We start from the raw sequence: 13048 nt of genomic DNA, 5'->3' as shown, positions 1-13048 counted from the left end.
GAATGAGGGGGCCCAGAGGCTCCTTTTGAAATGTGAGTGAGTGTGTCAGTGCAAATAGGTTAGAGAGATTGATGAACTCGTGAGAAAGCAGACAGAAACACCTAATCAACTTAAAAACGCCGTGTGATTGACAAGCTGGGCCTGTTTGATTGACACTCTGCAGAAGTAAGCCTAATGGGGCTGCTCCAATGAACATGCATGAATGAGAGAATCTGATCACAAATGGCTTGCATAGTCTTATGATTAATACCACTCTTGATCATGTGGAAATGCATTTTTGCTTCATCCAAGGTGGTTTTCAGCATCCCTGTCTGTTTTTTTTTTCTTTTCGGCTACTACAACTAGCCTTTATTGCCAGCAGCGCGCGAGAATCAGCAAGCCGCGCCATTACCTCCCACCGGTGCGTATCCGTGTGTGACATCCCTCAACCGACTTACACCAACTAACGGTCCGTGAGCTTTTACCGGGGCCCGTGATCGCTGATGCCCGAGAAAAAGGCTGTTTGTGTCAATCAAACAGACCCCATGCCCTCCCCTTCTCTCCCTCCTTCTTATGCTTCTCTCTCTCTCTCTCTCTCTCTCTCTCTCTCTCTCTCTCTCTCGCTCTCTTTCACTCCCTCTCCTTCGCTCGCCTCCACTTGTGTAGGCGCTCTCTTTTAAAGCAGAGCATTTACGCACGGCAGTCAGTCGTTAACCGGCAGCCCGATAACGGCGCTCCTCCACCTAATCTCCACCTTAAAAGAACAGAGATTAAGGGGACAAGTGAGCATAGCGGGAGAGAGAAGGAAGACAGCGGGGGAGACGAGAGGAAGAGAAAGACAAGAATGATGAAAGGGGGGAGGAGAGCGGATCATTCCGGCTGCCCGCATCTGCTGCTCCAGTGAAGGGGTTACAGACAGAGAGAGGGAGAGAAAGGGAGAGGCAAAGAGGACATGGAACAGCGCCTCAGCATCCTTAACACACGGGAGTGGTGCGCCACCGAGACCGGAGCCCCGGACCCACCCGAAGCAGCCGCAGCAGCAGTATCAGACTCAACGCGCTTCCATCGCTCCTCCTGCCCGAGAGACAGCGCCTCAGCCCCGGCCAGAGGTAAGCGGACGAGTCGATGCTGGAAACTTTAGCGGCAGAGTGGACGCAAACTCCACGGAAATTCGTTAGCTCGAGTTAATCATTCAGACAACTACTAAAGCCTGCTCGTGCGCAGAGCTGCTTTCTTACCCATCACAGATTGAATAAAACCTTAACTTAGTTGTGGACGACACTAGTAGCCTACCCTTTGCTCCATTTTTGTGTATTTAGATGTTTGTCCAGTTGTCTAATTTAGGCAACAACTGACAATGATCTGTAGATAACAACTTTTAAGTGATTCAAAACTATGAACTATTGTATTAAATTTGGAAAACTTGTAGCCATTTTGAAGTTGATTACATCTTTAGTTTTCAATGTATTAATTACTTTGTAATTATTTAAGTTGAATTTTACAAAGTTTATATTGAAAACTATTAAAGACCGATTTTTCAAGCTTTCCTTTCACAATTTAGCTTTGCTGGTGAGAGTTCTAGTTATCGAAGGCACTGAGAGAAACTTCCACGTGAAGTACCTTGTGTTTATCCAATTCCAGCGCCCTCATGTGGCTCCCAATACTAAGAGACAGCAAGTATGTAGTAACAGGTTAAAACAGCGCTCACCTAAACAGTTAAGGCAGACACCCAAGTGTTTTCTTTTCTTTAATTTGAATGTCAAAACCTCAGCTTCAATTAACAAATCTTAGTATTAAGTGTGCTGTCCTTTTTTTTTTTAGTTCCACTGTAATAAGAAACAGTTTTGTAGTGTGATTAAACACCAGAACCACATTTAAGATATTAGACAACTACAACAATGATGGCACTTTTGCTTAACAGACGTAACATCTCTACGGCTCTGTTTTGGCTGAAGCTGTTAAGAGTTATATCCCTGCCCTTTCTCCTCTTACGGCTTCGCAGTGAAGAAATATGACTGGCGGTTCTTCCTCTATGACCTTCTCTTCGCGTGTGTTCTCTGAAGGCGAGCAACAAGGGGTGGGGGGGAGGAGAATGGGGAACGAGAAGGAAAGACTATTGATATTCAAACAGATGGAGGGAGAGAAAGAGGGGGTTTGGAAAGATAGAGGGGGAGAGTGAGGCGTAGAGAGAGAAAAGAGAGGGAGAAAGAGATGCTGTGGGATCTTTTCTTCTCCCTGGCTCCCGGCACATACATTAAGATGCTAATCCTGCTCTTTTTTGTCTCTTTCTATAATTCATTGCATTTTGTTCCTCTCTCTGCTCATTTTCTCTGACTCTCCCTCTCTCTCTCTCTCTCATTCTCGCTTTTTTTCTTGCTCTCCATTTCCTCTGCTCCGTCATCACCCCCACCAGATTAGTGCTCCTGGCAAAAAGGATTCCAACTCTAATTTTGTGGTATTTCAGATGATTAGGTTCAGAAATAGGACAGAAGTGCATAGAGTTTGGCACAATTAGAGGAATTCTCTGCAGAGCTTTGTGGGACTGATTAGTTGTGCTCCGATCCACCTCCCCCTATCGCACATATTAACACACAACCAGCTGTTGTTTATTTCTGAGGATTGACTTTTTGTGTTTGCTTGTGCTTTTAACCGGTGTGTCGCTTTGTGTGCGTGCATGTGCCAGAGGTTGGATAAGCCCTGAGGATGCAAGTTGTTTTCAATCAGCTCTGTAGTTACCAGCTGTGCCCTCACAGTCCCTCGGGTGGCACAACCTAGACACACACACACACCCACAGAAACAGAACTCAGCATACTATTCAACCTTGCCCAACAAATTCACTCTCTCGTTTCTCCTTGTCCCCTTTCTCTCTCTCTGCAGACATTAATCATCGCTCTCTGCCTTTCTGCATGTGAGTCCTCAGCTGGAAGCAGGGTACCTCGACTGCGTTTCCCATAAATGGAGACCTTGCTTCCCCATTATCTGACGCAGCTTTCCTCTCCACCTGCCATGGTGACATGACACACCCCTGAGTGTCCACACAAAGACAATCTATCCGGGCTCATCAAACCCCAAAAAACCTGAGGACGCACTCTTTGAGAAATAGTGACGACGCAAAACAACCCTTCTTCGCAATGACAGTGGCGGTGCGATTCCGCCGCCACCTTCGTAGGCTCCTGCTCCTGCTGGCCTCCTGCTGTCTCCTCTCCCTCCTCCTCTCTGCGTACTTTTTGTTCACAAACTCCTCTCCCTCCATGCAACTTGGACAATCTCCCGAACCTGCCTGTGCACAGCCTCTCTCCATGTCCCCGTACCATCAACTCCCGTACCCGTACCCTCCTAATCCCCCACACACCCACGTCCACACTGACCCAGTGGTGCTGGTACTGGTGGAGTCTCAGTACTCCCAGCTGGGTCAGGACATTGTGGCTATATTGGAGTCGGCACACTTTCAGTTCCGCATGGAGATTGCCTCAGGGAAGGGCGACCTGCCGCCGCTGACAGAGAAAGGCAGAGGACGTTATTCGCTCATCATTTATGAGAACTTGTTAAAGTATGCACATGCAGACACATGGAACAGACAGCTGCTGCATCAATACTGCACAGAGTACAGAGTGGGCATCATCGGCTTCTACCGCTCCACTGAGAACTCTCCCCCTCTACTCAAACTTCGAGGCCTCCCTTTGGTGCTCAGGACCAACCAGGCGCTCTGGGACTGCTGCGTGGTCTCCAGCTCACCTCTCCTCCATCTAACCAAACCTGGCACAGATCGAGGGGCTTTACCAGGGGAGGACTGGACATCCTTTTCCTCGAATCACTCGACATACCAGGCTGTGTTGCATGCACGGGCCAAGGAGGGCGCAGGGGCAGGCAGCGGTGATAATTCAGGGCCTGGGTTTAGTCTCGGCCTCCATGCCACTGTGGTCCAAGACATGGGGCTCTATGACGGGGTAAGGAGGGTGCTGTTCGGCCAGGGACTGGGATACTGGCTGCACAAACTCATCCTGGTGGATGCCATCTCCTACCTCACAGAAAGGAAGCTAACTTTAGGACTGGACCGGCACATACTGGTGGATATAGATGACATTTTCGTAGGGAAGGAGGGAACGCGCATGAACACAAAGGATGTCAAGGTAATTGGGTTGATGGGTGTGTGGGTATTTGGATTTAAGAGAGAGAAAGAAACCCTGTCACGCATACACTCGACCAGTCATTGTCAGATTGGGCTCGGTTTGTCACAATACCAGATGTTTTAAATTCAAACTGATAGAAGTGAAAACATACATCAGTACCTGTTTAAAACCACAGCAGCTGCAGGAGAAGTCATAGGCACAGAATATTGGAGTCTCTAGAGTTTGTAATTATTACCTAAAACTGAAAACAAACTCCTGCACACTCTCTCATTGCACAAATAGATTGGTAACTCTGTGCTATTTGAATAGGGCCTTTTACCTTGCAGTAAACTGCTCTGCTGTCTGTCGGTAACAGGGCTTTCACACATGCTCAACTCCTGGAAAACTTAGATTTACAGGGTGAGCTGCATGTGCACTTTTACTCCGACTTAACCAGAAAGTTTTCCTTTAAATCACCCAAAGTACATTTTCTGTGTGAAGTCAGGATGAGCCAATGTAGAAACGCAGTAGTAACTATTCATATTTCCCATAACCAAGTGGGGAAGGGTGATGATGTTTCTGCAACAGGTGCACGACCATAAAGTGTGTGCACATGTTTGGTGCAATCTCTGTGCACTTAATGAAACTGCTTCGTTGTGTGTTCCGTTTGCTTTTCCGGATACTGTGAATATGTCAAACTACACGGGGCAAACATGATGTACTTGGATATTAAGGTGAACATTTTCATAAATGCTTTGGCTTCATCCGCCACTTTCACTTCATGTTAAGAGCGTCTTAACAGACATAAATGAAACTTTTTTATCTCGGTGAAATTGAAAGGACCTGAGAAGCGGCACTATTTCCCAACCTGTTCATATCAATTGACCACCGCTGCAGTCTTTTATTCTCTAGGGAAGCTTGAAGTTAAAATATGTCAGAGCTTCGGTACTTAAAGATATTATTGACAAAAAAAATGACAGAGATTGAATCCCTTTTTTAAAGTGAGGCTGCATGGTCGAATGCAACATGTCTTAAACTGTTCACCCTGACTGCCCTTTAGGAGAAGTGTGTGCGTGTCGGGTGAGCTGATGTGTGAACACATCAGGTAATAGTCTGGAATATTTACCACAAGTGAGTAGGTGGGCTGATGACTTTGCTCATGCTCAGCAGAGTTTATGCAGCTTCATGCCTTTTACTGCTCGTTTCGGGTTGCAGCGTTATGTTTTCTACTTTCGCATTTGTGGTGCGGAAACATCCCCGTTCAATTTCTAGTGATTTAAAACCCATAAAACAGTCACCAACAGAGAAGAATACCCCTCCTGCATATTCCCAGAGCGGGTCAAACACTGACAAACCGTGGCCAAGAGGTATATGTTTTTCAAGATAATGCCTTGACCTGAATGTTGTGCAATTGTCGACAAATAGTCAGGGTTAATGTGGGAAAGGAGCAGGATAGTGTATAAAGATGACTCATATTGGGTCAGTGGTGTTGGATTTGATTCTGTATTCTGTTATCATCTTATAAACATAGTTATAAATGAAAAAAAAAAAAAACATGGGTTAGATATTGCTGTGTAACTTAGAGAGCCTTTCTCTAGGATTCTAGCTGAGGCATGTGTGCATCAAGTGGGTATTTTTGGAAAGCTCATGTTATGTTGAGTGCGTGTTAATGGCTCTGTGTGTTGTGCACCACTGGCATATGTGTTGGGCTACAGCGAGAGCGTATTTATCTCAAAGGGAGGTTTAAGCCAGAAGCAAAGAGGCCATTTAAGGGAACAAAGACGTGCAGTGAATGAGCGAAAGACGAGAGGTGAGCGAGAGAAAGAGAGGTAGTGAATGAGCCAGTGAAAAGATGAATGGCACTTATTCCTCTTTTCCCACGTTCCTCCTCGAAGGGAAACTAAAGGAGAGTCAGCCATGCAGCCCGCCTCTCAAGACAGCTATTGTTTCAATACACACGCTTGCATGAGCAAACACACGCACACACACACACACACACACACACACACACACACATAGAGGAAGTGCACCCAAACAGATTAAGTTTTTGCACACACTCAACATGCGTATAAACTTTAGGAATTTGAACATTTTTTAAAAGCAGTTTGCTGGAGTGTGGATGAAACGCTTCTGCACCACGAGTTTTGTTTGAAGACAGTGGTCACACTCTCCCACTGCGTCCCCACTCAGAGCCGTTCAAGAGAAACAAATTATGTTTTGTCTGTTTTCATGTGTGGCACATAGTGTGCATGTGTTTATATGTGTGTGTGGCAGAGGGGCTTAAAGACAGGTGAGATTTATGCATCTCTGTTGCGCTGTGCACAAGCTAAACCCTGAGGCGCCTGTCTGTCTCTCCCTCCAGCCACTAGAAATACATGATAGAGAAATGTGTGTGTGTTTGTGCATGTGTGCTTTCTGAATCACTACTTTAGATTAGAATGTCACTTTCCGTCTATGGCTGACACCTGTCCCGTCAGGCAGTGTGAAAAAAAAAAAACTGTCTGTGGCTGCAGCTTGGGGACGAGATGAGAGGAATGTGGATGTAGAGGAAAACAGGAGGGCAGTGGGTGCTGGAGCGCAGAGGAAGCCCCCCCCCCTGAATATAAAAAAGATGCTTGTATCCTAAGAGTGCAAACGAGTGTGTATTCACGTACATTTACTCTTGTCACACACACATTCACAAAATGAGCACACAAGCCCACTCTCGTTTGAGTTTTCATTTTAAGTCAGCCTCACTCTTCAGCTTTGTAACATAAATATACATGAGGATGAACCAGTGCCATACCAGAAAGACGGGATATGGGATGAGAAGGAAGAGGTGCAGAGCGGAAGATGGAGCGATACAATAAAAAGAGAGAGAGAGAGAGAGAGAGAGGATCAGAACAGAGAGATTGATGCCTTTTAAAAATACACTACTTCCACTGTTTTTTGTGTCCGTCAGTGTAGTTGGTAATCAGGAAGAGGACAAGTAGAGGAAGAAAAAGAGGAGGAAGAGTAAGGTGGAGTTTTTTGCACCTCTGGGAAGAGCCAGTCGCTAAGTTTGTGATTTGAGAGAAACAAAACGCTGGAGGGAACGATGAAGCGAAGGAGGGGAGGTGGAGGAGCAGGAATATGTCAATATACATCACTTCCCTGAGAGAAGATGAGCATCAGGTAGATGAGCCAGATTACCGTTTGATTTAACTGAATACCTTGTATGCCAAGTGAATCATGTTTTTGATAGTCATAGTTACAACCTCTTATTTTTTATAAGTCTTCATGAAAAAGAGTTTGTCGTTGCAGGGAGCTCTTACCTTTTAAATCCTGTAAATTACTTTGAAATGGGCTCAAAAATGCCTTCTTGCAAAGTGACATTGAAAAGGATGACTCATATTGGACTGACCATATGTCAAATACGCATATAGAGCTTTTGGTGAAGGTTGCCACTGAAAAGATTATTATTATTATTATTATTTTTGAACGAGGAGACTGCACGCAGAATACAAGGAGCAATTTAATCAGCGAGTGAAAATGTTTGCACACTGTCGTAGATTAAAATGAGGTCAGAACAGACTGACATTACAAAAACAACATCTAAGATCGAGCATGTTAGGGGTTTTTTAAAAAATATTTTACAGAGACATCTTAAAGTGTTTTATTCTAAATGTTGTTGCAGAAATGCAAAACGGATTGAACAGTGAGAAAATGTCAGACACAATTTATGATGACGTCACCTCCCGTCTCTTTTCATTCAGAAAAAGTGGTCGGTATCCCTGCATCCAAGTCTTTGTTATTCACCAATTAGCAGGACAAGGCCAGAGCTGTGTCAGTGTCAGAAATCCCTTCTTACCTCTGCAGAGCCAACATTCAATCTCCTGTGGCATTCTGAAGGAGGAGAAGAAGAAGAAGAAGACGAAGGGAGCGGAGTGAGACAGAGAGAAAGAGCCCAATTAAAATGCCTCCCTCCTTCACGCTGCACTCTTCATTAGTCTCACCCCACGAGTTCATCTGGTGACAAACAATACCTACACCCCCCTGTCATCACACACACACACACACACACACACACGCACACACAGCTGTATTTCCTCTATTAAAATGATTCACAGGGAGGCACCCTGCCGATGACATTTCTCAAAATGAGGGATGATGCCAGTCAAAAAGTCCCATCAATGATCAAAGCGTGCCAGTACTTGTGTTTTTTAATTCATGTGTTTAGGTTCGCCTCCTCATCTCTGCTTGGAGTGGCTGTTAAAAAAGAACTGACCGATTGGCATCTTCAGATCCATTTTTATCACCCCCCCCCCCCCCCCCCCCCCCTTCCCCCGCCCAACCCATTGATCATATCTTGTGCATATTTGTATTCTTCCCTAATCTCTCTCTCTCTCTCTCAAACCATTTCTCACTCTTTATCTCCCTGAGGCGCTTTCTGAGGGTGTGTCATCTAAGTCGAGAGGACGCACACAGATAAGCCCAAATGCTGTACAAATCAGGCAAAAAAATGCAATATTAATCTTTTAATGTAACAACATGTTTTTGTGGCTTAGAGTGATCCCAGCTGGAAGGCAAACTTCTTGATTTACCAATTGATCTATGCTCCACCTCTCACCTATGGTCATGAGTGACCAAAGTGAAAGAATGAGCTCGTTGATACAAGTGGCTGAAATGAGTTTCCTCCAAAGGGTGGCTGGCCTAAGCCTTAGAGATAAGGCGAGGAGCTTGGACATCCGACAGGAGCTTGCACTAGAGCCGCTGCTCCTTCACATCGAGCCAGCGGTGGTAGTTTGGGGCATCAGGATCAGGATCAGGATTCCTCCTGGCTGCCTCCCTTGGGAGGTCTTCCAGGCAGGTCCAGCTATAGGAGGAGACCAAGGGGTAGACTTAGAGCTTGCTGAAGGGATTATGTGTCCCTCCTGTCCTGGGGGTGCTTTTGGATCCTCCAGGAAAAGCTGGAAAATGTTGGTGGGGAGAGGGACGTCTGGGGTCATCGCGACCCGGCATCAGATAGCTTACTGAGATGCATCCATAGTGCAAAAATTCATATTTTTTCACTACTCTACTTTCTACTTTCATGTCAAAAAAATATCTCACTACTCTAAATGCAAGTGACTTTAATATCACAAATGCTGACACATCTAATTTCAAGGTATTAAGAAGTGAAAACATAAAAAAGGTCTGACTTGCTTGTAATGAGTTAAACTAGCTGCCAACACAGCATGGAAATTGTGTTGTGAAGATTTTCTAAATTAGATGGTGTGTATTTTTTTGAGAAACAAGTTATTATAACATTATTCTTGCTGTACTGGCAGTCAATTTTACATTACAAACGCTCTATTTTTTATTTTTTTTGCCTGGCAGTCCCTTAAATTAAGCTGTGTACTGGCATGTAAATGTAAATTTAGTGTGATAAGATGTTTCTGATTTGAGAAATGAGTTTAGTACGGTATGAGTTTTAGCAAAACCTTTATGTATAGCTTTGTCATAGAAAAATAAGTGTACCGTAAATTTTGGACTATAAGCCGCTACTTTTTTCTCACACTTCGAGCACTGCGGCTTCTACTCCGGTGCGGCTAATGCATGGATTTTTTATGGGGGACAATGAGCTTCTGCCGCAAAAACATTTGACTTCGTCACGTCGGATCTTAATATCAGTCATTTTGCGCTTCATGCACGCACCCTCATGATGGAAAACACACGGAGAAATACATATGATGCAGCTTTCAAGTTAAAGGCGATCGACCTGGCTGTCAAAGAAGCTAACAGAGCTGCTGCACGTTAAGATGACACTGACAGCGACAACAGAGACTGAGGAAGTGAGTAATGAAGTCATTCTGAGGCAGTGAATGGATGGACTTTTTCTTGTGAATATATATATATATATATAGTCATCTTTTTCATCAGCCGTGTTACAGACACCGTCGGCTAGGCTTCGTATTGTAACGGTTCATGTTGTAAAGTCAGTAGTTGATAATGTGTTCATAATTCCGATTATGTGGAGAGTCAGTGAATGCACCAGCGAGAACGTGTTGAGTGGCTGTATGAGAGAACGCTGGGGGAGAGAGTTGGATTGTTACGGCAAGTTATGTGTTGCTCTCTGCTGTAAACGGCGTGGTCACGGCCGACAGTGATCGGGTTATTAAAAGTTATTATTTGAACGCTCTCGTCGTCCTTTAACGTCCGTACGGACGCTACAGTATTTGCGGATGTTACCGGTAGCCTACGTCTGTGTAAATAGCTCTTGTTATAGCGTGGACACCTGCGGCTTATAATCAAGTGCGGCTTATATATGTACAAATACATTTATTTACTTATTTTTAGCCGGTGCGGCTTATATCCAGGTGCGCTCAATAGTACGGAATTTACGGTAATTGTCCAATGACACACTGAGGTCTCTTCATTAATGAGACTGAAACTTGTATTCCACGCACAATGAATGGTTTCCTAGCAATACTCTGTTTTCGGCACTTTTTGAAGACAATCATTACTTTTACATCACCTAATGTGATGTAAAAGTGCTGTATTTCATTACTTTTAAGCCATACAATGTAGACAAATACTAATACTAGTAAAAATATATATATTTTTTGCCTTTACAAAGAACAGAAAGGTGCAGGAGGAAGAAAATTGTTATTTATTTTGTACAACACAGTTATGTACTGTGGCCAAAACAAATACTTAAATTCATTCACATCTGTATACGGCTCGTGGGTATAATTCAGCACACACCTAACATAGGAAAGAGAAACAGGTCTTTCAGGTCAACTTAGACATAATTCTTCTGCTTCATACTGGGCTAATGTTTTCTTCAAATAAAAGATTTTGAGTTGTTGAGCGTTTACATCAATGTCATGCTCTCTATTGACAGTTTCATAATTTGACTCCATGAAAGACATCTTTGTTTTAATCTTGTTCTAAAAGAATTCCCCTTAAGATTATATTTTCCCCCATGTTCTACCACAGAGATTTGGTCATAAAATTTGAAAGTTAGAGAATTGAAACAATTCTATGCTATGTTTTCTGAAGTGAATCCACAATCTTTATCCAAAAAAGAAAATGGGTCCCTGAAAAACTGTTCAGGGCTTAAAAGCCTCACCAGAGTTACAGTTTCACTGTTTCACCGTAACGTTTCACGTCACATTTTATTGTCAAACATTGTTCCAGGGGCCGACTTTTCCTCTGAAGACTGTCTGTGTGTACAGTGATGAACATATACCACAGAATCTGTACATTTTCATTTTCACTTTTTACATTTCTCTACCAACACTACATAGTGCAACTTTAACCTTAGGACAAACAAACAGCCTTTTTAATCACCTCAATCGATTGCTATGACGAATGCTTCAGTGGGTTTTTTTTATGTCCTAAAGATCACTTGGGTCCAGCTGCGACCCAAATCTGAAAACAAAAAAGAATGGGTGAGACTTAAAGTTCTTTGCAGACTTTTGGCTTAGCAGTGTGGAGTTTATTGTGCAGTCCTACTTAGAGTTAATCTTTAGGCCTAATTAAGAGTGTTGCATTTTCGCTGCTGAAGTCAATGGCATTGAGCTCCTTATCTTTTTATGACTTTGCCAAATTGTATTACACGAGTAATGAAGTATACATAAAGTGCAGAGAAAACATTTGAAAACAGGAGCAGAGAGAGGAGGAAAGAGGAGAATCGGAGGCTCATTTTCGTTTACAAGAGGCACACAGATTTCTTGTCAGACCACATGATTTATTTAGTACGTGGCAAGGCTGACGCGCTTGCAAGTGAGAGTCTTAGATGTCTTTTTTTTTTTTCTCTCTCTTTAAACGAGAAAGTTGCAGGTAGAAAAGAGAGAACAGGAGATGGCATATAAAACGACAGAGAGGCTCATGTATCGCTTCCAGCATGATGCTTACTGACATCTGCTCTCATTCATCTTCCTGATCTGGACAGGGGAAAATTATCACAGGCAGCCCTGCAGGGAAGGAGATGTTTTACAGTTTGGATATTGGAGAGAAAAAAGGGCTGATAAATGTTGTGTGTCAGATTTAATTGTTTTTTTTTTTTCTGACATAAATACAAGAACTGTGTCATAATAATGAATACTCTAAAGAAAGCATCTGTGAAGAGGGAAATTATCTTAATAACTTTTTGGTTTAATTAACAATTTTTTTTGTCAGCTCTCTTGATTTTACTCCAGACTCCCTCTGAGAGCGTGGCTGCGTGCCATGCATTTTTCTCCACAAAAATGAGGCAGGTTTTGCGGTCACAGCAATCACTGAGACTCAAAATCCTTGAGGTGCTGCCAAGTAGAATTTAGCGTAAGTAAAGCGATGCCAAAGCAATCACAAGTACCTTGGATCTGTAAATGCAAAGTGAATAGATGATTTCTGTGAAACATTCCAATACAGAAAAAAAAAAAAGAAAGCTACAGTGACTTGAATCTGACAAGCGAGACTGAAAGTGAGACAGAGCAGGGAAGAGTAAGCAAAAGAAGATGACTGGCGTTTACTGTTAAAGTGCTCCTCCTGCTCATCAAATAGAGATGTCTGACCCAGTTAAATTTGCTGGTCTGGTGTTCACATTACATACACAAGTAAACAGAGACTGCACGTGCATTCGTGGAGATGAATCAAGAACCTTGACCTGCTTTTGAACCAAAATTTAACCCGTTGTCTTATTTTCTTGTTCTTGTTAGTCCTGTTTGAAATATCTGGAACATAAAACCCTTTTGCGAAATTATTTTGTAGCGACTTAAATTATCAATGATGGCCCAGCATGGCTTAGGTAAGTAGGAGAAAAGAACAGACTCAGTGCAAAGGCGAGGATGACAGAATGGGGATATGTTGGAGAGGTGGTTGGTGTAAAGGGTTTGTGAAAAGCACTGAATGCCAGCTGTCCAGATGCCTGTCTCCCATCTGTTTGAACCCCAACATCTAGTTGGCACCTCACCCAGTGCTTACCACGCACACACACACACACACACACACACACACACACACATAAACATACTGT

At 43.5% G+C, this 13048-nt stretch overlaps 1 protein-coding gene across 2 annotated transcripts in view; it reads left to right on the top strand.

The window, feature by feature from the left end:
• The first annotated feature begins 653 nt into the window (after positions 1–653).
• Positions 654–13048, top strand: part of ndst3 (N-deacetylase/N-sulfotransferase (heparan glucosaminyl) 3) — a 45695-nt gene continuing 33300 nt past the window's right edge. Inside the window, exons 1-2 of one of the 2 annotated variants that reach the window (XM_079338274.1) lie at positions 654–1088; positions 2858–4110. In XM_079338274.1, the coding sequence (XP_079194400.1) occupies positions 3112–4110 (999 nt within the window). In that variant the 5' untranslated portion in view covers positions 654–1088; positions 2858–3111. The remainder of the gene's footprint in view (positions 1089–2857; positions 4111–13048) is intronic. The other variant, XM_079338275.1, reaches the window with a different exon arrangement.

Source organism: Symphodus melops (genome assembly GCF_947650265.1).
Source record: "Symphodus melops genome assembly, chromosome: 2".
Classification (NCBI taxonomy): Eukaryota; Metazoa; Chordata; class Actinopteri; order Labriformes; family Labridae; genus Symphodus; species Symphodus melops.
The sequence above is the reverse complement of the archived record's forward strand: the minus strand, read 5'-3'. Positions and strand labels throughout refer to the sequence as shown.